The sequence below is a fragment of the Ochotona princeps genome, chromosome 8 (genome assembly GCF_030435755.1).
Source record: "Ochotona princeps isolate mOchPri1 chromosome 8, mOchPri1.hap1, whole genome shotgun sequence".
In the NCBI taxonomy this organism is placed as follows: Eukaryota; Metazoa; Chordata; class Mammalia; order Lagomorpha; family Ochotonidae; genus Ochotona; species Ochotona princeps.
In genome coordinates, this window is record NC_080839.1 from 81154575 (window position 1) to 81180740 (window position 26166).

Consider the following 26166-nt stretch of genomic DNA (forward strand, 5'->3'; position numbering starts at 1 on the left):
ACAGGCATGGGTGCCACCTTCGTCGCTGGTCCCTGGTCTGGGCTCACGGGAAGCAGCACAAGCCAAGTCTCTTTTGACCCAGCTGTACCCGGCACCAAGAAGACAGCCTCCTAAACCTTCCACTGGCTCCCACGCCAAGTCCAAAGAGGGTAAGGGGGGCCCTGGGCTTCCCTGCTGGTCTGCGCTGGGACTCCACCCATACAGTTCCTGGTTTAATCTGCCTATAACCCCCACTCCTTTGTGCTCAGTGACAGAACCCAAGATGTGTGCGGCTCATTCCAGCTCTGAACACAGCAGCTTGGTCTGAGTTGTTGGCTGCACTTCACTCAGCTGTGGCTGTTTAAAGACTTTCTTGATTTTCAATAATACACATGATCAATAAAGGGACAGCAAAAGCTAATTCTAACGTGTTCCCATCCATCCTCACGCAACCACCTAGTCCTGTCAAAGCAAACCTCAGAAGCAGCAGCCCTAATAATTCAATGGCAGGTAGATCTGTCCTCCTGCACTACAGTTCTTTAAGAGTGTAGAATGGGGAGAGAGACTGCAGCATCAAAATCCTCACTATAATTAAATTATTTGCTGGGGAAATGATAGAATTCCAGTAAATATTGGTGCTAATGTCATAATTACAACCTCAGGAAAACCCAGTGGCATAACATGGAATATTCCCAAAACCACATGTTCCCACTGAGTCTTCCTTTCCGGGGTCTTCTCTTCCTCACAGTGTGGTCTGTAAGAATCACAAGCCAAGAACACCAAAGCAGGAAACACAGTGACGGGCAAGACCTGAAGCAGAGCAGGAAGAGGCCCTTCAGTAGACTGAACATCAAGAACACAAACAGTAAGACAGAGCTTACTTCTAATCCATGGAGAGAAATTTCCATCACAGAGGCCGGGAGTGAGAAGTTTTGGTCTTGCTTTAAATGTCTATTTCCTGGAAATGGTACAGAGCAGCCAATCACTGGCTGTCTGTAAAGTAACGACCGTCTGGCAGTCAAGGTTGCTGAGACGCAACCACAGAGTACCAAGCCGCGGAACCAACAGGCTGACAACAAAGCAAGAAGCAGTATCAAAAATGGGACGATCCGGGGGTTTCTAGCACAGAGCAGATGAAGAAGGGGTCACTGAACTCGATGCGAAGTTTGAGTGGTCCGGGGAGGCGGCACTGGAGTGTCATGGTAGGGCAGTGTCTCAGGGTGAGCACAGACTCACTGCACTTCCTTATCAGCTCAACCAACGGGAAAGTTCACTCACCCGGAGGGCGGCGCAAGTGTCCTGCCCAAAGCCTGATTCCTCAGACAGACCTCTTCTGCACTGAAACTTGCAGTCTCTATGAGTTCAAAAAACACCCAGAAACCAAGGGACACAGCCTCCAGGTACTTGTAGAAGCCCTGGGGTCTAGAGGCACAGGGCATCCTGCAGGGGCTCAGCGACCTGGCACTCCAAGGAGCTACAATGAGCAGTGCTGGCAGAGGCATGCCCCAGGACGGTGATTAGACATGGAGAGGCAGGGCGCAGAGCTTGCCAACGTGAATACATGGGAAAAAGGAACACAGCTCAGGATAGGAACACAACTGGTGTCTGAAGCCGAACGACAAGCTCACAGGAAGAAGCTGGGCCCGGAGATACAGCCAAGACCCAGGGGCCAGAGGCTGCCTTTCCCAGGGCTCTGCTCCTTGCTGCCAGAGCACGCCACACTACCCTCATTTTTCTCAGGGTCTATTATAATTCCAGACACACGTTTCTCCATGTTTAACTCATAAACGCTGAACAATGTGTCCTAACGTGTGGTAGCTTTAATTTCCCTGTCAAATAGTTAATGCTACCTAATGAGTACTGCGCGCTGCCCAGTGCCACTCCTTAGAGTCCTGCAGGCCCTCTCGTCCACAGTGGCAATGAGAATGTCGGTGCACACGACAGGACGCACAGCCCAGGGCAACTCAGCCCACGGCTGCCCCCTCACTGCAGCTCCTCCACTCACGACCCACTGCTGCACAGGGGCCAGGGGCCAGGGAGATGCCTTTCAGTCATGTCCAAGCTATTTTCCACAGCTTTGCTCCACAGAAAGTCTCCAGGGAAAGCACTCGCAGGTGGCTCACACTGCAAGCTAAGTAAGCCACCTGGCTCACAGGACACTCTATTCCCTGAGCATGACTGACTAACCACAGCCATTGCCTCTTGGGTATTTGGCCAACATTCTCTTCAACAAAATAAGTCTATAATGAGAATAATTGGTAATGCTTGGGGCCAATAATAAAACTGGAGCATTCAAAAGAAATTAGAATTTGCAAACATGTCCATGTGTTTGACAGGTTCATGAAATGACATGTTTTTCCTAAATGTAATGATAGATATATCAATGCCTATGATTTTTAAAATATTGGATAATTAAATGTGTTGGCATTTGCAGAGTCCATTGCACCAGTATTCTGGAAATCACCTGTGAATCAAAACCACAAACTTTAATGCAGCCAAGAATGATGGGATTTCTGAATCCACATCAGAGCCAACCTTTAAGAAGCAACACTTGCCAAGTCCTGGTTCTTCAAATTGTAAGCGAACATTCTTGCCTTTTCCAAGTACATACCTGAGTGAGGCTGGATATTTTTCCCACCTACTTCAACCAAAACAGCAAACAGAGTGACACATAAGTAGATGTAAAAATCCAGAAGTCTCTTCTCTCAGGCCTGGCAGAAAGATATGCCAAAACGGACAACGGTGCCTCTAAGCAGAGGGATTTGTTCTTGCTTGATTTGGGAAACAATTTACTGAAAGACCTCTGTCATTTAGAGTAACATGTAACTGATCAATTATAGCTATTTTAAACAAATCAGTAAGTGACTGTTTTCAGCTTTCTGTTTTAATTTCTATGGTGGGAACTACTGATAGATGCTGCCCGCACAAACAGAAGCCCTTTGAGGTATGCGATAACACAAATGGAGGAGTTACGAGAAGCAGGTTGGGCAACCACTACTCTAAAGAGTTGAATGTGTCAAAATATTATATAATGAACCATTGAATTCATCTAATGGATTATCAAAAAAAAAAGAAATATGCAGGGGTGCCCATTGACAATATGCATTCCATCTCAGTTATGGCCTGGTTAAGTTCTGGATGCTCCACCTCCAATCCAGTTTCCTGCTAATGCGCCTGGGGCAGCAGCAGATGGTGGCTCAAAGATCTGCAGCCCTGCCACCCACGCAGCAGATCCATGGAGAACTTCCTGGCTCCTAAGTTTGGCCTGAATATTGTGGACATTTGGGCAATAAATCCAGTACACAGAAGATTCTCATGCTCTCTCTTTTTTTAAGATTTATTTATTTTATTACAAAGTCAGATATACAGAGAGGAGGAGAGACAGAGAGGAAGATCTTCCCTCCGATGATTCACTCCCCAAGTGAGTGCAATGGCCGGTGCTGCGCCAATCCAAAGCCGGGAACCAGGAGCCTCTTCCGGGTCTCCCACGCAGGTACAGGGACCCAAAGCTTTGGGCTGTCCTTGACTGCTTTCCCAGGCCACAAGCAAGGAAAGGATGGGAAGTGGAGCTGCCAGGATTAGAACCAGTGCCCATATGGGCTCCTGGCATGTTCAAGGCGAGAACTTTAGCCACTAGGCCACTGTGCAGGGCCCACTGTCTCTCTTTCAAATAAATGTTTTTTTAAATGATGCTTGTCATTAGTTCCTTTGTATTTTGTTTATGTTCACTGTATTTGCAAGGCACAGAAAACCAAATCTTCTATCTGTTGGTTCTTCAAATGCCCATGCAGCCAGCCCAAAGCCAGGCGCCCACAGCTCAGGCGAGGCCTCCCGCGCGGGCAGCTCTCACCTGCTGTCTCCTAAAATGAGCATTGGCAGGCCGTTCATGCAGAAACAGAGCCAGGACTTGAAGCAGGCACTCCTGCATGAGCTGTGTGTGTTGGGGGTTAACACTGCTTCAACCACTGCACCAAATGTCCACACACTTTATAGAGGGATCACGAATCCACTAACATGTCCTACATATACATCAAACTTCCAAGGTCTAAAGGAAATGCAGCCGTATCTTCCAAGCTCAACATTTGCAAAGAGGATTCCTAAACCAAGATTTCCTTCTTTTCTCTACAAAAAGACAGAAATCGCTAGTTTGACCTATTTATGTAACATTTATAATCTTAAAAGTCTGTTTTGTTTTCTTTCCGAACCAAATTGTGGTGCCTCACAAGCAGATGGAAACACTCCCTTAGACATGTTCCTGAAGCCCCGTTTCCCTGCAGTCAAGCCCCACTCCAGCGCCACCAGCTCTCTGCACTTGGGACCGACAAACTCAACTCCTGTAAACTGGAAACTGGGCCCACAGTCTACTGCACTTCCTGTGTGTGAACCAGGACTAGGGTCTGGTCAGTCAGAGTAGGTCCCTAGCACAGAGGACACTCATTTGATATTTGGAATTGTTTCTGCGCAGTTTTAATACAATGAGGGAGCTTATTAAAACCGCAACATCGCAGCACTGGGATTAGCAAAGAGATGTTCCCATTTTTTCTTCAGCTGTGTAAAGGAGTGGAGAAAAAATACTCTCAGAACTTCTGACTGAGAGTTAAGATCCCAGAGATCTAAGGAACCCTCCTGCTGACTGTCAGGGAGGGGCCTGCTGCCCCACACGCCGCTGACGCACAGAGCATGTGACCTGGGGGACGGCGGTGACGTCACAGGAAAGGGATCTGCCCAGGCCACAGCCGCAGGAGATGGAATTGGCACATTTAGAAGCGCCCTCACCCAAACCCAGACGTGCACTCATCGTGTGAAATCCCTGCAATACCAGCTTGTGAAACACGCGCCTAAGCCAAGATGTAGATTTGCCTTTTGGAAGCACGATTTTCGTAAGATCCTGACTTCTTCACATTCTACTTAAAAGCTGAAAATACGGGTTTTTAAGCATAGAACTTTCTCTCACTATCGTGGATCCTTCCCTTTCAAATAGCCATACAGACAGGCCTGGGCTTGTGTGGATGGGATCTTGCGGCAGCCTGAGCCGAGCCTTAGGTGTGAGTCAGAACACCTTTGCTGTTTCCGGTGGGCAGTGCAGACACGTGGACTAGGGAGAAAGAGGCCACCAGGCAACCTCCTTTGTCAACTCCAAGTGCCTGAGGACCTGCACGCCCCTTCCTCTCCAGCTCTAAACGACCAATGAGAGGAGACAGCTTTCTCTCCAAAATATGGCTGTCAATTTAAGGAAACTAAGTAACAAATCCACCTAGAAGTACCTTGACAACATGTGGTGTAGGAAGCCAATAAAGATTTCTCATTAGCTTTCCCAGTAATGAAAATGCGAAATGTCACTTTCTGTGTCCAAAAATTCTATTTATGACCTTATCTAGGTTATCTAAACTCCAGGTTGTTTGGTGCACTGCAGAAATGCAGTAAGGTGACCATATATATGTTTGCAATTAAAAATAATTCATATGTTTTAAAAGTTATAGCTAGCAGATCGATAACCCATGGGGAAACACAAGCAAGCATAAATAATTCCCTTCCCTTCTATAAATGTAATGGTTTTTGTGTTAGCTGGTCACAGTTTTACAAAACCTGTCAACTCAAGGCAAACAAAGTGTGCTAAGAGGATGACTCACTGTGACTGGAAACGGATCAGGACACGCCCAGGCTCAGACAGCACTGTCAGGAAGAATGCGGGAGGATCAGCCCGTCCCACTCCCCAGTCCAACTAGTCAGGCTGGCTGTGTTGTCCGTCAGGCATAGCCCATGAAGTTCTTTAGTCTGACATGCTGACACTACTAAGAACTTACAACAAAATCCCATTGCCATTATTTCTCTGTGTCCTAGCCTATGGCCCAAAGGGAGCATTGTGTTCTTATGTTTAAAATCGGTGTTCTGTAAAAGATAATATTATAGGCAACAACTCACGAAACAACCTGTTACTACATGAAGGCCAAGCCAGAAGGTCTGTGAAGTGTCTGACTTAATCTCACCTGCTTTCCCTTTCACAATGTCACGGCCAGCAAACAAATGGTAGACATTCCTCAGAGACCAAGAGAGCTCAGAAACAGCACTGGACTCTGCACTCTGCCCAGAGGCAACGCATCCACCTGACCACAGCAGCGGCTCCTGGTCTGGTCTGAGCAGCAGGAACAAGGATGGGACTTTCAGTCCACAACCTGAACGCCAGAGACAACAGCCCAAGACGGAAGGTGTCCAGGTGGGAACTGGCTTCAGTTGCCAATCTTGTCCAAAATTGGACGGGAAGCACTGTATATCCCCCTGCAGGAACTCCCACGGAAGAGACAAGACGGTTTCCAGGGAGCTCATCCTGTGAAAAGCTGAATCAGTCGGTCTATGTATCCATTCAGCACCCTGTTTCACATGAAGAGTGTTATATAAAACATGTATCTGCAATTGTGCAGATTTTAAACTTAAATTCTCTCTCCGCTTGAATCCAAAAGAGCCTATTACATATAGAGAAAAACAATCTTGATTTTTCTAGAATCAGGCAATTCTCAAAAAGTTCATTACTTAATATTTAATTCACCATGATTCCACTTAGCATTATTGATGACTTAACACTTAGCTTCTGGAACTCCAGTGCCAATCAATACTGACCCTGTCTCTTAGGGAAGCAATAAAATACTTAGCATGGTGACACTGTGGTATCAGGATAATCAGGGGAAAAAATAGTAAAGACACTGGACAGGCAATGAATTTTAAAAATCAATTAAAAGATCAATGCTGTTTTCATTTTGTCACAAAACTCCTGAGTCAGAGACAATGCCAGATCACAAAAACCCTGGTTTTATTGGCATTTCTGGCAATGGTAATTAAATGTAAACCCTCTCCTGATAGATTGATAAAGCACAGAGCCACAGCACATCACTGCTCTGGGTCTGCGTGCGCTTTCCTTCGGCAGGATGCATGACTGGTGTTTCCCTCAACAGCTGCAGGCAATGGAAAATTCCCTAATGTTCTGAGCTTAGAATTCATTAAGTCATTTAAATATTATTTATTGTTAATCAATATAAACCATTACTTTGATCTTTCAGAAATATTGCACGGTTTTATTCCCCACTAATAGCTGGTAGCACATAAGTATCAAACACTCACTGCTTTCACCTGAGCTCAGGCTTTCTGGGTAAACCCGGCACAAGGCTCACCATTCTCCATCACCCACAGAGCACACCATACCCAACATGCACCCATGCCACAGAGCATGCCATACCCAACATGCACCCATGCCACAGAGCACGCCATACCCAGGATGTACCCGTGCCACTGAGCACGCCATACCCAGTATGCACCCATGCCACAGAGCACGCCATACCCAGGATGCACCCATGCCACAGAACACGCCATACCCAACATGCACCCATGCCACAGAGCACGCCACACCCAGGATGTACCCATGCCACTGAGCACGCCATACCCAGGATGCACCCATGCCACAGAGCACGCCATACCCAACATGCACCCATGCCACTGAGCACACCATACCCAGGATGTACCCATGCCACAGAGCACACCATACCCAGGATGCACCCATGCCACAGAGCACACCATACCCAGGGTGCACCCATGGAATGCGTTCAACTGTCCCAACACCCTGCATCTACCTGAGGAGATTTCAACTCCCAGTGAAGTTCTAAATATAATATGTTAGAGGAATTCAGAACGCCAAGTGTTGTGGTCTTAGGCAGCAGGTTCAGGGTCTCATGTTCGGAAGCCATGCCTGCTCCACCTCAGGAGAACAGGTGCTTGGAAGGTCTTGAACACACTGCCTCCAACGTGTGTCCCAAGACGTCCTGCCTTGACACGATCATGCTGAACCCTGTCATGAGTCACACACGATGCCACTCTAAAATATAACAGGCCATCTCCTATGTTGGCAGAAATGCTCGGACCTTATGTTTTACGAATAGGACACTCACTAGCAAAATGATACTTGACTCTTCAAGGCGTTTTTAAAGTGACAGTTATCCTTCCAGCTTCTTCAACACGTTGTGTCCTGGGAGTTGTCACTGTGACAACCTGTCTTAAAACTTGTGCATCAGAAATAATGGGTGAGTTCATAACCCAGTCTATTGGGCAAGCTACACTCCAAGTGTTCTTTGTCAGTGCTGGCTTGGCACAGTCATTACCTGCCCAGCACAGCAAGGAAGTAAAATAATTCAACATCTAGATTCATGATGTAAAACTCCCAGCTTACAGCTTGCAAGCCCACTATTAGCTGATTCCAAGTCTTTACTCTTCTTCCTAAGTCTCTCCTACTTTTCAACTCTAATCACGAGAAAACACTGAGAAATCAGAGTGAATTTGTTCCACTGGAAAATCGCCCTTTTTGGTCCTGGCTGGACTGTGCCTGGTCAGGCTGGAGGCGGCCGGCAGCGGCCTCTGTCGGGCAGAGCCTGCCCAGCACCGCGCACTGGAGGCCGCTGCTGTCTCCAGGGTGAGCCGCAGCCAGCGCTGCTAAAAAGGCTGGCGTCCATTCCCAGGCAATAAACCCAATGTACGCACAGCACACTGAGCACAGCCGTCAGGTGCGGGAAGTGCCCTCGACTCCAATTTGGAGTATTTGTTAATCGCCACAGTAAAGATGAGAGATGGCAGGCAGTCTTAAAGCATGTACACAGCAATGAATTCTTTTGAATACAGGAATTCAGTGATCTTATTCTTCTCGACCACATTTTCTAATTTTCTATAGTAAACACAACTTGTTTATGATTTGATAAGTGTCTTAATTTTAAAGCTATTACGAGATACCAAGAAAAAGATGGATTTGAAAGTAATGCTAATACTGGGGCCTGGCACGGTGGCCTGGCAGCGAAAGTCCTCGCCTTGAACGCCCCGGCAGCCCATATGGGCGCCGGTTCTAATCCCAGCAGCTGCACTTCCCATCCTTTCCCTGTTTGTGGCCTGGGAGAGCAGTCAAGGACAGCCCAAAGCTTTGGGGTCCTGCACCTGTGTGGGAGACCTGGAGGAAGTTCCTGGCTCCTGGCTTCGGATCGGCACAGCACCAGCTGTTGCGGCTCACTTGGGGAGTGAATCATCGGACGGAAGATCTCCCTCTCTGTCTCTCCTCCTCTCTGTATATCTGACTTTGTAATAAAAATAATTAAATCTTTAAAAAAAAGAAAGTATGCTAATACTGTCTGTGGGGCAGTCCCTCCTTGTATTCCAGAATATGCAAGCAGCAGCAGCAGCAGCGAGTCCCCGCTCCCAAGGATGCTGCCCTGCGAGGGAACCAGGGTTTCTGTGGAGATGACGCTGACCTCACTCACTGCCCTTTACCCCTGGCTCATCACCCGCGGTGGCTTCGGGGCATTCCTAACTTTTGCAGTAACTTCACACATTGGGAACTACCCCGGTGTCACCGGCAGGGGGAGACTGCAGTCACAGCAAGTTGGCACGGATCGAAGCTGCACTCTTCACTTCCACGAGTCTGATCAAATATTTTGATTGAAAGAGCAAATAACACACACGCCAGACAAGTGATGATCTCACCACGGTTACTCGACAATAAAAACAGTGGTTTTGTGAGTTTACAGAGCGTTGTTCTCATCGGAATGATGGTTTTTCCAGCCAGCGTAAGAACGTGGGCTGCTAACTGCTGCGGAGAACCAGCTGTCAGAGTCGGGGCTCTCCAGAAGGGGGTTAGGAGTGGAGACAGCCCAGTGGCTCCTTTGTGGCCAAGAAACCAAACGCTCCTCTACCGTAAGGACAAACAGCACAGGGAGTAGACAGGCTCTAGCAGCAACAAGAGCAGAAGTTCTACACCTTAGCGAGCTAATGGGGAAGCTGACACCGGGCTTAAGGGCTCCTCTTGCGATCGCGCGTCCACACGTGCCACCGTGCACAGAGAACACGTGCTGTACCCCTGCCTCAGAACACGGGGAGGAGACTTTCACCAGTCGGCCAATACAAACAAAAGCACATCTCCTGCATGTTCTAATCCAACAACGAAGACAAGCCTCGAGGAGGATCCAGACTCTGGGATGCAAGGCGTGTTCCCACAGCTCACAGCGCTGGTCACAAGTCAGAGCCAGTCCCCAGGTCCCCAGGGGCCGGCTTTAAGTCCTACCCTTCCCAAACATGACCACAAGTAGCTCAGAGCACTGAGCAGCCTTAGGGAAGATGACATTTTACAAACTCCAGTGAAAACCATCACCAATGTTTACTCAAGCAGCAAACACCGCGAGAACCGGGTCCACTGTGGGACAGAGCTACTGCTGAAGGACCACGAGCTGCCAGGTAGGGACACTAGTAGAGTAGGGCCTCCCCCACCCCTGGGGGTGTGGCTCCAGCCTGCAGCCTGGGAAGCCTGCGCCAGGGCCTCCAGGGGTCCCTCACGCCCTGCCATCCCAGTTTCAGCGCATCTGGCTGTGGTCTGCCTTCAGAGCGGACCCTTCCACCCACCTGCAAAGCCTCGGAGGTGCTTCTTCCCCTCTGAGTTTTCTTTGCTAGGTCTGGGAGCAGAGCTATGGCACATGACAGAGCCGCGGAAGTTACATTCCTAAAAACATCGACAAGGTAGGGGATCCACTGATCATGCTGTTAGGTGTGTCTACCAAACAGGAAACACAAGCCACAGTCTGGCCATACAAACCTCTCTCTCAGTGTCTTCGGAGGGCAGCTCATCTTTCTTCCCCTGTTATCCAAAACACAGAAACGGTAATCAGGTCTCTGCCACAAGGGTACCCTAAAAGAAACCCCAAGCTCCTCCTCCTGGCACCTTCCTGGCTGACTGCATCAACGCCCTCAGGGCGCCGGGAACACCCAGCCCAGCCCTGCTGCCTGCTGCAGCTCTGAAGGCCTGTCTCCGTGCACCGCTGGCAGGATATTTTATACACAAGGCGACACATCCCATTCACTCTGCACTTTGATTTTTTTCTAACTTAATGTCCTGGAACCTTTGCTCTTCAGAACGCAGCTATATTGTTGCCCATTCTACCTGTGAAACATAAATCAATCAGCTAACCCTGTGGAATAAGTTTGCATCTGTCCCTATTATTTGTTAGTAATATATTTGTGGAGCATCTCCAGCTGTTAAAATATTTTTGAAAAGATATGCACACGTTATTTAGCAGGAATACGCAAAGTCCCAGCTCCAGGGCAGCGCCGCTGGAGCCAAGCACCACTGCCTGCTCGCACCTGCACTTGCGCATTAAGGCAAGGCTCACCATCCCCAGGAAGGGCCAACCCTTAAAAGGACTTAGGAAGCACCAGGTGTTGGAGTTTCTTATTTGTGTTCTTTCCACTAAGAGTTGGACGGACCTATTCCCTTGTCTTTCAGAAATCTGTGTTCTTTCGTGTCTTAATTGTTTCATCTACCTTTCCTTTAATTGGTGTTTCTACTAATGACTCATGAGGTCTTTTTCAATTAATAGAGTTTGTGTCACAAATATTCTGTTCCTTATTTTGATTACTTAAGACTTTATGTATTTTTTCCAAAAAGAAAATTTTAATTTTCATGCAGACAAAGGGTCTAGCTTTGTGGAAGATCGCTCCTTAGGGACAACATGGCCTGTGAGAGCCTCTGTGTACCGCGGCTCATGTTACTTCTCTCATAGGACCACCCCAGCCCTGGCTTTGCCACATCCGGTCTCGGTGAGAGTTTTTATGATGTCCCACGCTACCTCATAGCCATAACAAGAGCGATCTTCAAGGTTCTGCCCTAAACTCGATACCAGTTACTCCCGCTGTCAGTCACTGCAGTTAGGAAACTTCGACGGAGGACAGGAGCACTGCACAGACGCAGCTCCAGAGCCATTGCCTGGTCTGGATGGCACAGGAAACATAAACTCTGCAGGAGTCAGTGGAGGAGAGACGTGCCGCCTGGGCTGTGCGAGGACGCTCAACAGGAAGTTGTGCCACGTAGCAGGCACAGCACAAAAAGAGGCAGTCAGGTACAAGCATGGTCGTCGAAAGTTAAAGTCAATTTTCTTTTCCCTCCTTCTTTTTATTGAATACATCAAATTATTCATGAAATTTTGTAGACCTTTTCACTGACAAGAAAAATTTAAAAACAGTAAAAATTGGAAACAATCAAAAAAAGTCATACAAGACCCAACCACCACTACAAGCAATGATGGGGCCTTAACCTGCTGTAGGCCTTAGGAGCACTGGGACCCGACCCTGCTGGAGGACTAAGGAGCACTGGGACCCGACCCTGCTGGAGGACTAAGGAGCACTGGGACCCGACCCTGCTGGAGGACTAAGGAGCACTGGGACCCGACCCTGCTGGAGGACTAAGGAGCACTGGGACCCGACCCTGCTGGAGGCCTTAGGAGCACTGGGACCCGACCCTGCTGGAGGACTAAGGAGCACTGGGACCCGACCCTGCTGGAGGCCTTAGGAGCACTGGGACCCGACCCTGCTGGAGGACTAAGGAGCACTGGGACCCGACCCTGCTGGAGGACTAAGGAGCACTGGGACCCGACCCTGCTGGAGGCCTTAGGAGCACTGGGACCCGACCCTGCTGGAGGACTAAGGAGCACTGGGACCCAACCCTGCTGGAGGACTAAGGAGCACTGGGACCCGACCCTGCTGGAGGCCTTAGGAGCACTGGGACCCGACCCTGCTGGAGGACTAAGGAGCAATGGGACCCGACCCTGCTGGAGGCCTTAGGAGCACTGGGACCCGACCCTGCTGGAGGCCTTAGGAGCACTGGGACCCGACCCTGCTGGAGGACTAAGGAGCACTGGGACCCGACCTGCTGGAGGACTAAGGAGCACTGGGACCCAACCCTGCTGGAGGCCTTAGGAGCACTGTGACCCGACCCTGCTGGAGGACTAAGGAGCACTGGGACCCGACCCTGCTGGAGGACTAAGGAGCACTGGGACCCGACCCTGCTGGAGGACTAAGGAGCACTGGGACCCGACCCTGCTGGAGGACTAAGGAGCACTGGGACCCGACCCTGCTGGAGGACTAAGGAGCACTGGGACCCGACCCTGCTGGAGGACTAAGGAGCACTGGGACCCGACCCTGCTGGAGGACTAAGGAGCACTGGGACCCGACCCTGCTGGAGGCCTTAGGAGCACTGGGACCCGACCCTGCTGGAGGACTAAGGAGCACTGGGACCCGACCCTGCTGGAGGCCTTAGGAGCACTGGGACCCGACCCTGCTGGAGGACTAAGGAGCACTGGGACCCGACCTGCTGGAGGACTAAGGAGCACTGGGACCCAACCCTGCTGGAGGCCTTAGGAGCACTGGGACCCGACCCTGCTGGAGGACTAAGGAGCACTGGGACCCGACCCTGCTGGAGGACTAAGGAGCACTGGGACCCGACCCTGCTGGAGGACTAAGGAGCACTGGGACCCGACCCTGCTGGAGGACTAAGGAGCACTGGGACCCGACCCTGCTGGAGGACTAAGGAGCACTGGGACCCGACCCTGCTGGAGGACTAAGGAGCACTGGGACCCGACCCTGCTGGAGGACTAAGGAGCACTGGGACCCGACCCTGCTGGAGGCCTTAGGAGCACTGGGACCCGACCCTGCTGGAGGACTAAGGAGCACTGGGACCCGACCCTGCTGGAGGCCTTAGGAGCACTGGGACCCGACCCTGCTGGAGGCCTTAGGAGCACTGGGACCCGACCCTGCTGGAGGCCTTAGGAGCACTGGGACCCGACCCTGCTGGAGGCCTTAGGAGCACTGGGACCCGACCCTGCTGGAGGACTAAGGAGCACTGGGACCCGACCCTGCTGGAGGACTAAGGAGCACTGGGACCCAGCTACTGGTGACAGCTCCACATCACACATTCAGAAATGATGAAAGGTGCGAAGTTTACATTTACATGTAAAGGCACTTCTGAAAGTTCAGGGAAAGTCAAACTAAAATATGAGTTTTTTAGTGCAAAAATTCGGAAACTTGTGCAGTTTGTCCATAACACACTTTCCCCTTGAACTTCTCAAAAATCCTCATGCCTCAAAATTTTTGCACCAGAAGAAACATATTTTTTGTTTTTTTTATTTTTTTATATTTTTATTAATATTTAGCATTATGTGACAGTTTCATAGGCTCTGGGAATCCTCCCACCCCTCCCCACGCCCCTCCCCCCTGGTGGATTCCTCCACCTTGGTGCAGTATTACAGTTCAAATTCAATCAAGATTCTTTCCTTGCAAACATATACCAAGCATAGAGTCCAGCTACTTATTGTCCAGATGGGTTGAACAGTTTCTTGGGGAGACCATTTCTGGTCCGAAGTTAGAGCTGGTAGAATATCATCCCAGTCAATTAAGAGTCCCAATATTACATCAACAGCAATTTGCAATATTATGGAATTGACATGGTTTTGAGTAACAACAAAAAACAAGTCCTAACCACAACCTATGATTAGCTCATTGACATCTCAATTTTAGTTTATATACAGCACTGGCTGCTATATACCTTAAAATGGCTATAAGGTACCATTCAGCTGTCTCGTGTCTATTTCATTTTAGTATTTAGCCATTTGTTGTGTTGAAGTATAATTTTGTTGATCTTGGCAGATTTTGGGATAATCTAGACTGGCTTGTAACTCTAGCAAGATATTTGTCAACATTTAAGGTGCAGAACAGTTTTTTGTCGGGGGGGGGGGTGTGCAGGAAAATCCTCAACACCATTGGTGAGGAGTGACTAATCTTTGTGTCCCACCCCGCAAGGCATGAGCCAATCCATGCCAGCTCTTTCCTGTCAGATTTCAAGCTCTACTTTCTGTTGTTTGTCTATTTATTTTAGGGTTTTTTTTTTAGTTTGTATGATTGTTTGTTTGCTGTGAAGGGTTTTCGAAGTGATCCCGATGGTCAATGCGAGGAAGAAAAAAAAAATTTAATTGTCTTCATAAAGTTTTTCAAATATCTTCTTGTTTTTACTATAAAAAGTTCAAAAAAGTGACAAAAAGTTGGTAATCAAATATTGTAAGCTTGTATTTTTAAAATAGTGCTCACAATAATATACGTTCTCTTAAAACTTGCAAAGCAGTTAGCACTTTACTCTAGGAAGGACGCACATGACAATCGGACCCAACAACTCTGCGCCTTAAGGATTCATGATCTGCTTCAGGTGAGTCGGGTCAGCAGGAAGAAGCCTGCAACATTCAACAGTCCATAGCAATAGATGTCACAGACGGGCAGATGAGGACCAGGTGCACGGACGGTTGCTATGGAGAGCAGGTACAGCTCACGGAGGCCTAGGCTTCAGAAAGGGTTAACTGGACACTCCTTCTCCACTGCTCCTGTTACTATTCTGAGCCCTGAAACACAAAGGTGGGGGCCAACACCAGGGCACAGCAGGGCACAGCATCCCGTGTTCACACAGGTTCCCCTCCTGGCTGCTGGTGCACCTGGGAAGGCACCAAGGGATGGCTCAAATACATGGTCTCTCCCACCACATGGGAGATGTGCATGGGGTGCCAGGCTTCTGGCTGTGGCCTATACCAACCCAACTGGTGTGGCCATTTGCAGGGTAAACTACCAGATGGACACACTCTCTCTCTTCCTCTCTCTCTCTCTCTCTCTCTCTCTTATTCTGCTTTTCAAATAAATAAATAATTTTTTTAAATGCCAGCCACTACAGGTTAGGGACCTGCAATCTTCTCGGGGGTTTCACACCCACCATACCCTGTTCAGGTCCTACTGGCAGCAAGGACAGGGAAGGGACAGGTGGACCTGACGGAGCTCTCGCTCGGGTGGCAGAGCGCACAGCTCTGGGGCAGCAAAGGCAACCACCGGGATCAGACTGTCAGACCCAACACGGTGACTCTCCTGGGAAGCTAAACACAGCATCCTGGCTCACTGGGGACGTGCCAGCCCTCAGCGTTATTCAAGCCTGGGTTCAAATCCAACGTCCACCCCTTCCTGTGACCCTGATCAGCTGCACAGTCCATTCTGTCTTCTCAAATCTCCCTTTTATTGACACCTGCCTTAGGGAGTGAATGAGATGGCCTGCCATGGCCTGCCACAAGGCACCGCTCCCTCCAACACCCCCAGACCTACGTGGATGATCAGCACTTGGGTGACAGAATGGAGGTTTGGTTGTTGCCCAGCATTCTCTGATCCCAAAAGCTTAATTCTTAACCCAAATATCTAAAGACTGAGAGCTTGGGCTTGCTATCATCTTAGCAATATCACTTGCATTTAGAGAAATATCTAGACTCACTCTAAGAAACTGAACCTGCCACTGGCTGGTACCAAGTGACTCATGTGTGTGAATGCTCCCAGGGGTCTGTGGGGATGTGCACAAGCAATCTTCCCTGAGGCACAGATGACAAATTCAATGACCAGCCTACCCAAGACAGCATAAACTCCATGTAGCCAAAATACCCATGCTGGATGTCCATTAAAACATGCATGTGGGGCAGGTGCAATGGTTCAATTGTCTAATCCTCTGCCTCCAAGCACCAGCATCCCATATGGTGGCTGGATAGTGTCCCAGCTGCTCCAATTCCCATCCAGCTCCCTGGTTACGACAGGGAAAACCTATGAAGGTGATCCAAAGCTTGGGACCTTACACCCACGTGCGGGAGACCCGATAGAAGCTTCTGCCTCCTGGCTTCAGATAGGCTCAGCTCTAGATGCTGCAGCCATTTGTGGAGTGAACCAGCAGATGGAAGATTATGCTCTCTGTCTCTCTAACTCTGCCTTTCCAATGAAAATAAGTAGTAAGTAAATAGATTAATTAATTAATAAATATTGCACGTGCCACTCTGAAGGAACCAATAGCATCCCTTCTGCCCTCTTGGCCAAGGTTTTGGGACCAGGGACTTTATCGCCTCTCACTGTTGGGCCACAGTTTCACTTCCTGTCACCATCTTCGCCCTGGTCTGATGTTATCCAACCAAGTGGGTGCCAAGAGCAGTGAGCTGCCATCAAGGCAAACCTGTGGACAATGTCAGGGAAGCAAGGACCAAGCATTGCCCCGAGTCCTGGCCATTTCACATCATCAGCTCCTTGGGTGCTTTTAAAAAACTGAGCTAACTTCCTGAGGACTCAGTGCCTTCCTGGCGGGAAGTCAAGGACAGCCACAAGGGGAATGCACCTCTCCTGTCCGAGGACAGGAAGGGTGGCTGCCAAGGCCGTGGCTGTTACACCCAGGGTTACAGGCACCTGCAGCCCCTGTTGCAGGTCAGGCTGTAAATCCCACCTCCTGCACAACCTCCTGATCCCCAATGGCACCTGGGGCCGGGGAAGCAACGAGGACTAGGACTGGGCTGCCCCACCAGCCCACATGCCACTTGCAGAACCCTGGCACTCCACCACACAGAGCTCTTTATAAGTGGATCCACCCACACCACTGCTGACTGGGATGCCCACTAAAAGTACCTCTACGGATGTGCTGGGAAGACGTTCCCACATCTGTGTCTGCGACTGCATGAAGAGGTAATGAGAAGGCACTAGAACGGCCCAAGAGGCCCCGGTGTGGTAGCCTAGTGGTTAAAGTCCTCACCTTGAACGTGCCAAAATCCCATATGGTGCCAGTTCTAATCCCAGAAGCCCCGCTTCCCATCTACCTCCCTGTTTGTTGCCTGGGAAAGCAGTCAAGGATGGCCCAAACTCCTGCACCCACGTGGAAGACCCAGAAGAGGCTCCTGGCTTTAGATCGGTGTAGCTCTAGCTGTTGCAGCCACTTGGGGAGTGAATCAATGAATGGGAGATGTTCCTCTCTGTCTCTCCTCCTCTCTGTATATGACTTTACAATAAAATTTTAAAAAAATGGCCCAGGAACTTACTGGCTCAGGGAGACTGGCTGTCGAACACTCTGAGCTTCCTTGGGTCTGAGCCAACTTGGGTCACCGATCCTTTGGCCCTTGAACATGAGCTCCATTCACACAGTCCAGCGACAAGAGGAGCCTTAATGCTCAACCACAAAAACCAAATGACATGAACTCACCACATTGCCTTCGAAGTCAGGACTGGTAACTTGCGTCTCTTCATCTTCCTTGACTATTTCAGCTGGAACCTATGCAGAACAGACACCAGGTTTCCACTCAGGTGTACTCAACCTATGCCAATCCTTGGCACATCAGACTGCATGTGAAGTAGTGTGGGTGGCCAGCGGCAGGGAGGGGTGACCGCCATCCGTCTGAAGCAGCAGTAACTCTTCCATCTTCACTTTTGTTGACAAAGTGCCACCTGCCCAAGACAGCTGTTGGGGTCACCTTTAGGAGGTGGGCAGGATGGCACAGTTGGCTCTGACACCTATGGTCACCAGAGGACAGGTGCTTCCCTGATTCTTGTGGCACCCACAGGGCTCCCAACCAAGGGGCAGGTCCCTGTGCTGGAGACAAGCCCACAGCCCTGAGGGCATTCACAGCTTCAGTGTGCACAGCTCACTGGCAGAGGGCCGACCCATCCTGGTGGCGTCCGGTCGCCTCTCCCTCCTAGAGAGAATCGTGTTCAGCATGGACTGACATAGCCAGGTGCACATGGGGCATGTTCAGCACACACTGAGGAGAGTCCAAGAAACCTGCCAGTGGCAGCCTGCTCCTCCCGCTTCACAACCACCACACAGGGAAGAAGTGGGGAATTGTGCACCAGCTTTTCCAACCTGTGCTGAGGAGCACCAGCTGTGCAGAGGTGGGCAGCACAGCCACCCCCGAGCTAAGGTAAGTGGAGAAACACACCATCACTGAGTGACCAAGCAGAAGGGACTGCCCTTGGCAAAGAGCACGGTGGGCCTAAGAACGTGCGAGGGGACCCTGTGGCAACGCAGATGTGCTGAAATGTGCTCCCCCCAGGCCTCACTCCCTTCAACTTTCTGAAAACTCAGATCTAGTTACATTCCTACTGTTTATACAGACAAGCAAGTGTGACAAAGGAAAACCCTCAAGGAGCACTCAAACCACACAGCAGTAAGCTTTTCCAAAAACATACATGATTTAAAACACTGATACCATGCTGATCATCAATTCATCTGTTTATCTGAAAATAAATAGGAGACCTGCCCACAGCGTAGGGAGATGCCCACATCGAATCCCACAGCGCAGGGAGATGCCCACATCGAATCCCACAGCGCAGGGAGATGCCCACATCGAATCCCACAGCGTAAGGAGATGCCCACATCGAATCCCACAGCGCAGGGAGATGCCCACATCGAATCCCACAGTGTAGGGAGATGCCCACATTGAATCCCACAGCGCAGGGAGATGCCCACATCGAATCCCACAGCACAGGGAGATGCCAGTGATTATGAGAACAAAGAAGCACGGTCACGAAACAATTCAGAGTCTGAAGGGGACAACAAGGGTGAACTAGATAATCAGACAGCCAGCAAGGAATGCAGTGGCAGTAGGCACTACAGGAAGAGGCGCACGGAGTGAAAAGAATCATGTAAGAAGACTCAACCAACACAGGACACCAGCAAGTTCTCCCCCAGTAGGTGACCGCTCATTTGAAACCTGAAGGACGGAACAGTGTTGATCAATGAAAAGAAAAGCAAGCACGCTGATCTAGACGATGGAACAGAGGGAACAAGGTCGGCAGCAGGGGCCACCAAGCCCCAGAGTGCGAAAAGCAAGAGCCAAGCAGGAGTTGACAAGACCACCTGGAACAAGCGGTGAGGACACAGGCAGAGGTGTGGGCAGAGCCCAGACACAGGACAGAGCTTGAGAGGAGCTGGACATGGGCGGGCTGAGGGTGATCGGTTCAGGGGCATCACGGAGCGTCACTCTCAGCTCCCTGAGTAGACAGCTGTCGCTCACTCACCAAGACAGAACAAGCCCAGAGTGAGAGCTGCAGACGCATGTGGGACCACAGCTGGGATGCAGGAAGGCAAGCGGGTGGTGGTGGAAGAACAGCCTCTTACACGGATGCCATGGTAACGTGGGACTTGACGTTATCCAAGGAGAACAGGTGCCCACACCCTGATCCTGCTGAGCCCCGATGGTTAGCAGACAGGTGGGAGGTGAGCAGCCTGCCAGGGGGAGAGTGACAGGGAGAGGCGGAGTGTCGGGAAACCAGTGTTTCTTGTCAAAGGATGGAAGCATCTCAAGGACGTTGAAGGCGACAGTGGGAAGTGATGAGAGACACTCATACCTCAGGTTTGGTGCAAAGAGTTCCAGAGCTGTTTCATGCCTTTATGAACAGAGGTTAGAATGGACTAAGGAGAACGGAGAGGGTTACCCGCAGAGAGTAAGCACACGTGCTAGGCACACAGCGGGCACAGAGGGCACTAAGACAGGAGGCAGGCCAGAGGGAGGCTTAACAAACCAGGAAGACTCAAGTGTGGAGAGGTGGAATGTAGGAGCAAGACAGTGACTCTGAGGAGTCAGGACCTAAGGCCCAGGAGCAGTTGGGCACCGTCATCAGTGGTGAAGTGCTCACAGTGAGAACCACCCACCTACACTCACCCTGCACCCTCTGCGGACCCAGAGCGGTGGGGAGGACAAGGCAGCGGGCCCAGAGGCGGTGGGGAGGACCCAGAGGTGGTGGGGAGGACAAGACAGAGGGCCCAGAGGCGGTGGGGAGGACCCAGAGGTGGTGGGGAGGACAAGGCAGCGGGCCCAGAGGCGGTGGGGAGGACCCAGAGCGGTGGGGAGGACAAGACAGAGGGCCCAGAGGCGGTGGGGAGGACCCAGAGGTGGTGGGGAGGACAAAGCAGCGGGCCCAGAGGCGGTGGGGAGGACCCAGAGGTGGTGGGGAGGACAAGACAGAGGGCCCAGAGGCGGTGGGGAGGACCCAGAGGTGGTGGGGAGGACAAGGCAGCGGGCCCAGAGGCGGTGGGGAGGACCCAGAGGTGGTGGGGAGGACAAGACAGAGGGCCCAGAGGCGGTGGGGAGGACCCAGAGGTGGTGGGGAGGACAAGACAGAGGGCCCAGAGGCGGTGGGGAGGACCCAGAGGTGGTGGGGAGGACAAGACAGAGGGCCCAGAGGCGGTGGGGAGGACCCAGAGGTGGTGGGGAGGACAAGACAGAGGGCCCAGAGGTGGTGGGGAGGACAAGACAGAGGGCCCAGAGGCGGTGGGGAGGACCCAGCGGTGGTGGGGAGGACAAGGCAGCCTTCTGGGGGACTTCTTGCTGTGTTAAGAAAGCCCAGGCTACGAAGAGTCCTTGGGTGCTTGGTCAGCACTCAAACGCCCTGAAGGGCCATCCAGATCCTCGGACTCATGAACACAGCCTGGATCCAAGACGGGGGCACTGAGGATGGCAAGAGGGGTGGTGGAGAGAAGTGGGGTGCCCCCACGACACCCTGGAAGCTTCCCTCACCAGAGGCCTCCACCTTCTACTACACTTTTGCTGCTGAAGGCACATACAGAAAGAGAAGCTCGTGGTAGTTCAAAATTCATTCATTAAAGCAGATACCCCCGGGGCCACACACACCCGAAAGGACCCTGCTTGGTAATGCATACTCCAAGCAGACTATTCACAAATCACACAAAGTTACACGACCTTCTCCAATCAGTCTGAATTATTTTGGCTTTTTTCAAGTTGGCAAGGTACTCTTGGCACTCCTTCTAGAGGGAAACACAAGGAGCACCTGGGAGATGCAGCCTGGGCACAGCTCCGGCCGCACCCGAGATTCCAAACACAGATGCTCTCTCTGTACACTAAACCTAGGAGCCTCTCTGTTCCCTCCACAACTCACGTGGAAATGCACTTCCCACTCTCATGGTGCCAGGAGACACGGCCTCCCGGAGCTCGGGGGCCACCAGACTGACAACGCTGGGACAGAAGTGGGCTCACCCTGCCACCAGGCCCTCTCTCACCTTCTGCTGTGCAATGATGAAGACGCCGCCTTCCTCAGCTGCTGGCACTTGGAAGGCGGGCTGCCAGGCTAACAGGAGTGTCCTGTTATGAACACCCCAGCTGTGGGTACGCTGTCATCTGCACAGAGTCTCCGGGATGGAGCCTGTCGCTGGTGATTGAGCCAGCCCTGGCTTCTCAGGCATCCCCAAGATGTGCTGTCTACACAGCATCCCATCACTGAGCCAATGGCACGGTTTAGCCCTTCTCTATTAAAGTACAGCTGCTCAGGCACAGTACCCCACCCCCACCCCCAAAGAGGATTTAAAAAGTCAGTGCTGGGCTACACGGGACCTGCGATTGTTGGCTTCTTTCCAACTTTTCAAAAATATTTACAGAAGGAACTATCATCTTATCCCTAGAAGAAGACATTTCTTTGCAAGAAATGTCCTGAAATCAGACCATTTCATCATCAATGCTTTCACATGTGGGTGCCATTCTTTGCACAGATCTTTGGTGCTGAAACATGTTTTCTTGACACTGCAGTTGACTAGCTCAGCCTTTACAGTGAATGTCAGTGATACAGCATGTCATCTGCCTACAGTGCCAGCATCCCACACGGGCGCTGGTTCAAGTCCCAGCTGCCCCACTTCTGATCCAGCTCCCTGTTAATGTGCCTGGAAAAGCAGCAGAACGCGGCTCAGGTTCTGGGCCCCTGCATTCATGTGGGAGACCTGGAAGAAGCTCCTGGCTCCCAGCTTCGGACTGGCCCAGCTCCAGCCACTGCAGCCATTTAGGAGTGAACCAGCGGGCTAAAGATCTCTGTCTCTTCCCTTATTTCTGTAACTCTGACTTTGCAGTAAGAAAAATAAACCTTAAACCAAAAGAACATGGAAACTAGTGTAAAAGTTCCTCATTTTGAGAATGAAAGTGACCTGTTGACAAAGCTGCCTTGCCAAGCTCCTTTAACCTACCAGTGAGCTTGGCAATAAAAGTGATGGGGAGGGGAGGGAGGGGTGGCAGAAGATTACCTGCTGCTACAGCAAAGAGAAACACAAGTGTGAAAATAAATATTTCTTAAATATTAAAATCTCAAAAAAGAAACCATCCAGTTCAGCAGGGAGAAACGGGGGACAAAAAAGCAGCATGCTTTGCCCATGCAAAGTCACAACATGCCTCCCTCTCTAAAGCCACAGCACAGCCAGGGCTGCAGCGCCAGCCTGCCCTCCCTTTGCCTCCCATTTCCCTCCCTCTACGCGGGCCTGCTGGCCCGACCACATTCACAGGCCTCAGACCTCAGGACACACGAGTTTCATGGCCTTGAAACTTGACCACCTTTGCACACAGCCAAGGCCACTCAAGCCACTTACATCACTTCTCCAACTGGACACCTCTGATGTGTCAATGTCAGACATCAACAGAATGACAAGAGTTCACAAGATTGAGCTTGTCTAAAGGATTTATTTCTTTTTATTTAAAAGGCAGATTTACAGAGAGAGGAGGAGAGGCAGAGAAAGATCTCCCATCTGCTGGCTTACTTACCAAGTGGCGGCAAGAACTGGAGCTGGGCCATTCTGAAGCCAGGAACCAGCAGCTTCTTCCAGGCCTCTCTCACAGGTGCAGCGGCCAAAGAACCTGGAGCATCTTTGAATGCCTTCCCAGGTACATTAACAGGGAGCTTTCCATATGCGACGTCAGGCAAAAGCTTAATGTACCACACCACAGTAACAGCCCAAAGAATGAGTTTTGAAACCCACTAGAAGGGCCCAATGCAGTAGCTTAATAGCTAACATCCTCACCTTGCCCACACCAAAAACTCATAGGGTGCCGGTTTATATCCCAGCTGCTCCACTTTCCTTTCATATCCCTGCTTGTGGGGCCCAAAGCCTTGGGACCCTGCACCCACATGGGAGACCCAGAAGAAGGTCCTGGCTCCTGGCTTCAGATCAGCTCAGCTGCAGCCACTGTAGCCAACTGAGGAGTGAACCATCAGATGGAAGATCTTTCTCTATGTAAACCTGACTTTCAAATAAAAATAAATAAAATTTTTGAAATAAATAAAACCACCAGAATACCCAGGATATAAATATGAACCTCCCAATACAGGCAGGTAACATACTGGCCTCTACATAAATCAGCAACAAGTGTATTTGCCATTGGTAGAACCGAAGTGACAGAGTTGAAGAGCAAGGACTGTGTAACTAAAATAATGTGTGTGGTTTTGGAAACTCATTAATAAAGCAACGGGAAGGCAAAGCGAGAAGCGTTTGGGGGATCAGAGGACAGGTGAAAACATACACCAGCGGCCATCTTTGACTCCCAGGACGCCAACCCCACTACAGCCGAAGCCCTTGCTCTGCAGCCATACTCCTGGCCCTCCTTGCCATTCAATGCAGCTGCATGAAGTTCCTGAACAGACTTCCGGAAGCCGGGAAAGGAGTGGGCATTTAGTCTAGTGCCTAGAGTGCTGCTTAATACACCTACATTCCCGTTAGAGTGCCGGACTCCATCCAGCTCTGCACCCTGATCCCAGCTTCCCACCAGTGTAAGCCCTGGGAGACTGCAGGAAAATCTAAAGTAACTGACTTTCCTTCCTCCAATGTGCGAGATCTAGACTGAATTCCTGACTCCTGGCTTCACCCAGCCCAGTCCCAATCATCGCAGGCATTTTGAAAGTGAACCAGCCGGTAGAATACTCTCACAGTATCCTTCGAACAGATGAATTATCATACATATTAATATAGATATGAGTAGTGGGGGAGCATCACGAAACATGACAGCCACAGAATCAGTCTTGGTCACCGACACAAAGGCAGCAGAGCGAGCACAGCAGCCACAGCCCAGCGAGGGCAGTGCGTTCCAGACGGGATCCAACACAGGGAACCTTGTCAATGATCCAGGATGCAGGCTGGGCAACAGTGGCTCAGCTGGCTGTGCCATGTCCCTGCTGATTACACCACACAGTGGCTCTCTGCACCAGCAGCCCCTACCATGCACCAGATCACAGCACACAGACACCAAGTAAAACCAGACAAGTCTTAGAGGGCCAAGCAGGAAGCTTCCCCCCAACACTGAGTGTTCACAGCCCTGTGGGAGGCACAGCCCATGAGACCGTACCATACTGTGGGACTCAAGATCAAGCCCTTGGGAAGTCTGCAGGCCCAGAAAGTCAGTCCTCATTGGGAATCTGTGCATCTTCAAGGCACAGACCTTGCTGAAAACTGTCACCAGGCGTTGGAAGAGGTTCCCTTCACTGAGACATCACCCTGTCCAGCCAGCATAGGGAACAGCTAGGATGCCTGGACAGAGCTCTCCCAAACAGCCTCTCCTTTCCCTCTAACTGTCCACCTTGCCAGCCTCGGCTCTTCCTCCAATAGTCCTTCAGGGCACAGTGCAAAGGGTCACCTCTGAATGCTTCTCTTTCCTCTGTCACCAGCAAATTCACTCTGACTTCCAAGATACTGGAAGTCAAATACCCTAGCGGCTGACACTGGTATATATGTAACACAAATTGTTACAAAGATAACATCTGTTACAATAAGACTGTTTCTATGCTGAAAACTTACACAATGATTATGTCAATTAAAACAAAAATGGGGCCTGGTGCAATAGCGTAGTGGCTAAAGTCCTCGCCTTGCATGTACCAGGATCCCATATGGGAGCTGGTTCTAATCCCGGTGGCCCCATTTCCCATCCAGTTCCCTGCCTGTGGCCTGGGACAGCATCAAGGATGGCCCAAAACCTTGGGACCCTGCACCCACGTGGGAGACCTGGAAGAAGCCCCTGGCTCCTGGTTTCAGATTGGCTCAGCTCCAGCCACTGCAGCCGCTTGGGGAGTGAACCATCGGATGGAAGATCTTCCTCTCTGTCTCTCCTCCTCTCTGTGTATCTGACTTCCCAATAAAAATAAACAAATCTTTTTTAAAAATGTGTGACCGTCATGCTCATCTACCACCCAGAATACAGAATATATCAACAGCAAGAATATTTCATGAAAGTAACTAAGAATGGTCTTGGCCACAATGGTTAAGATGCCACAAGAATTGCAAATAAACCTGCCTTATGACCCAGCTATCCCACTCCTGGGAATACACACTAAAGAAATGAAAACTGCATATGAGAAGGGGACCTGAAATGCTGTCTTTGCAGCAGCACAATCTGCAATAGCAAAGACATGGATCAATCCAGATGCGCATCCAAAGAGAAGTGGATAAAGAAACTGATACAACTACTCTGTGGAATATTACTCAGCCATTAAAAAGAATGAAATATTACCATTTGCAACTAGGTGGTCCCAACTAAAGACCATTCTGCTCAGTGAAATAAGTCAATCCCCAAAGGACAGATAACATATTTTCTCTCTAATATAAGGAAACCATCATGCAAATCAGATTTTTGTGTTTTCTTACCCATGCATCAGTTATTCAGTGGTGTGTTTTTTGATTCCATGGTGCTATCACTTTTTGTTGGTGGTGTTGTTGTTGTCTTGACTTCCTACCTGTTGTTGAATTGTTTCATGGCTTCTCAT

At 50.3% G+C, this 26166-nt stretch overlaps 1 protein-coding gene across 2 annotated transcripts in view; it reads right to left on the reverse strand.

Moving 5' to 3' along the window:
- DCDC2C (doublecortin domain containing 2C) overlaps positions 1 to 26166 on the reverse strand; it is a 78879-nt gene that overhangs the window by 14443 nt on the left and 38270 nt on the right. Inside the window, exons 9-11 of one of the 2 annotated variants that reach the window (XM_058667437.1) lie at positions 17849 to 17917; positions 10589 to 10630; positions 10399 to 10495 (exon numbers count right to left, since the gene is read on the reverse strand). In XM_058667437.1, coding sequence (XP_058523420.1) covers positions 10399 to 10495; positions 10589 to 10630; positions 17849 to 17917 — 208 coding nt within the window. The remainder of the gene's footprint in view (positions 1 to 10398; positions 10496 to 10588; positions 10631 to 17848; positions 17918 to 26166) is intronic. The other variant, XM_058667438.1, reaches the window with a different exon arrangement.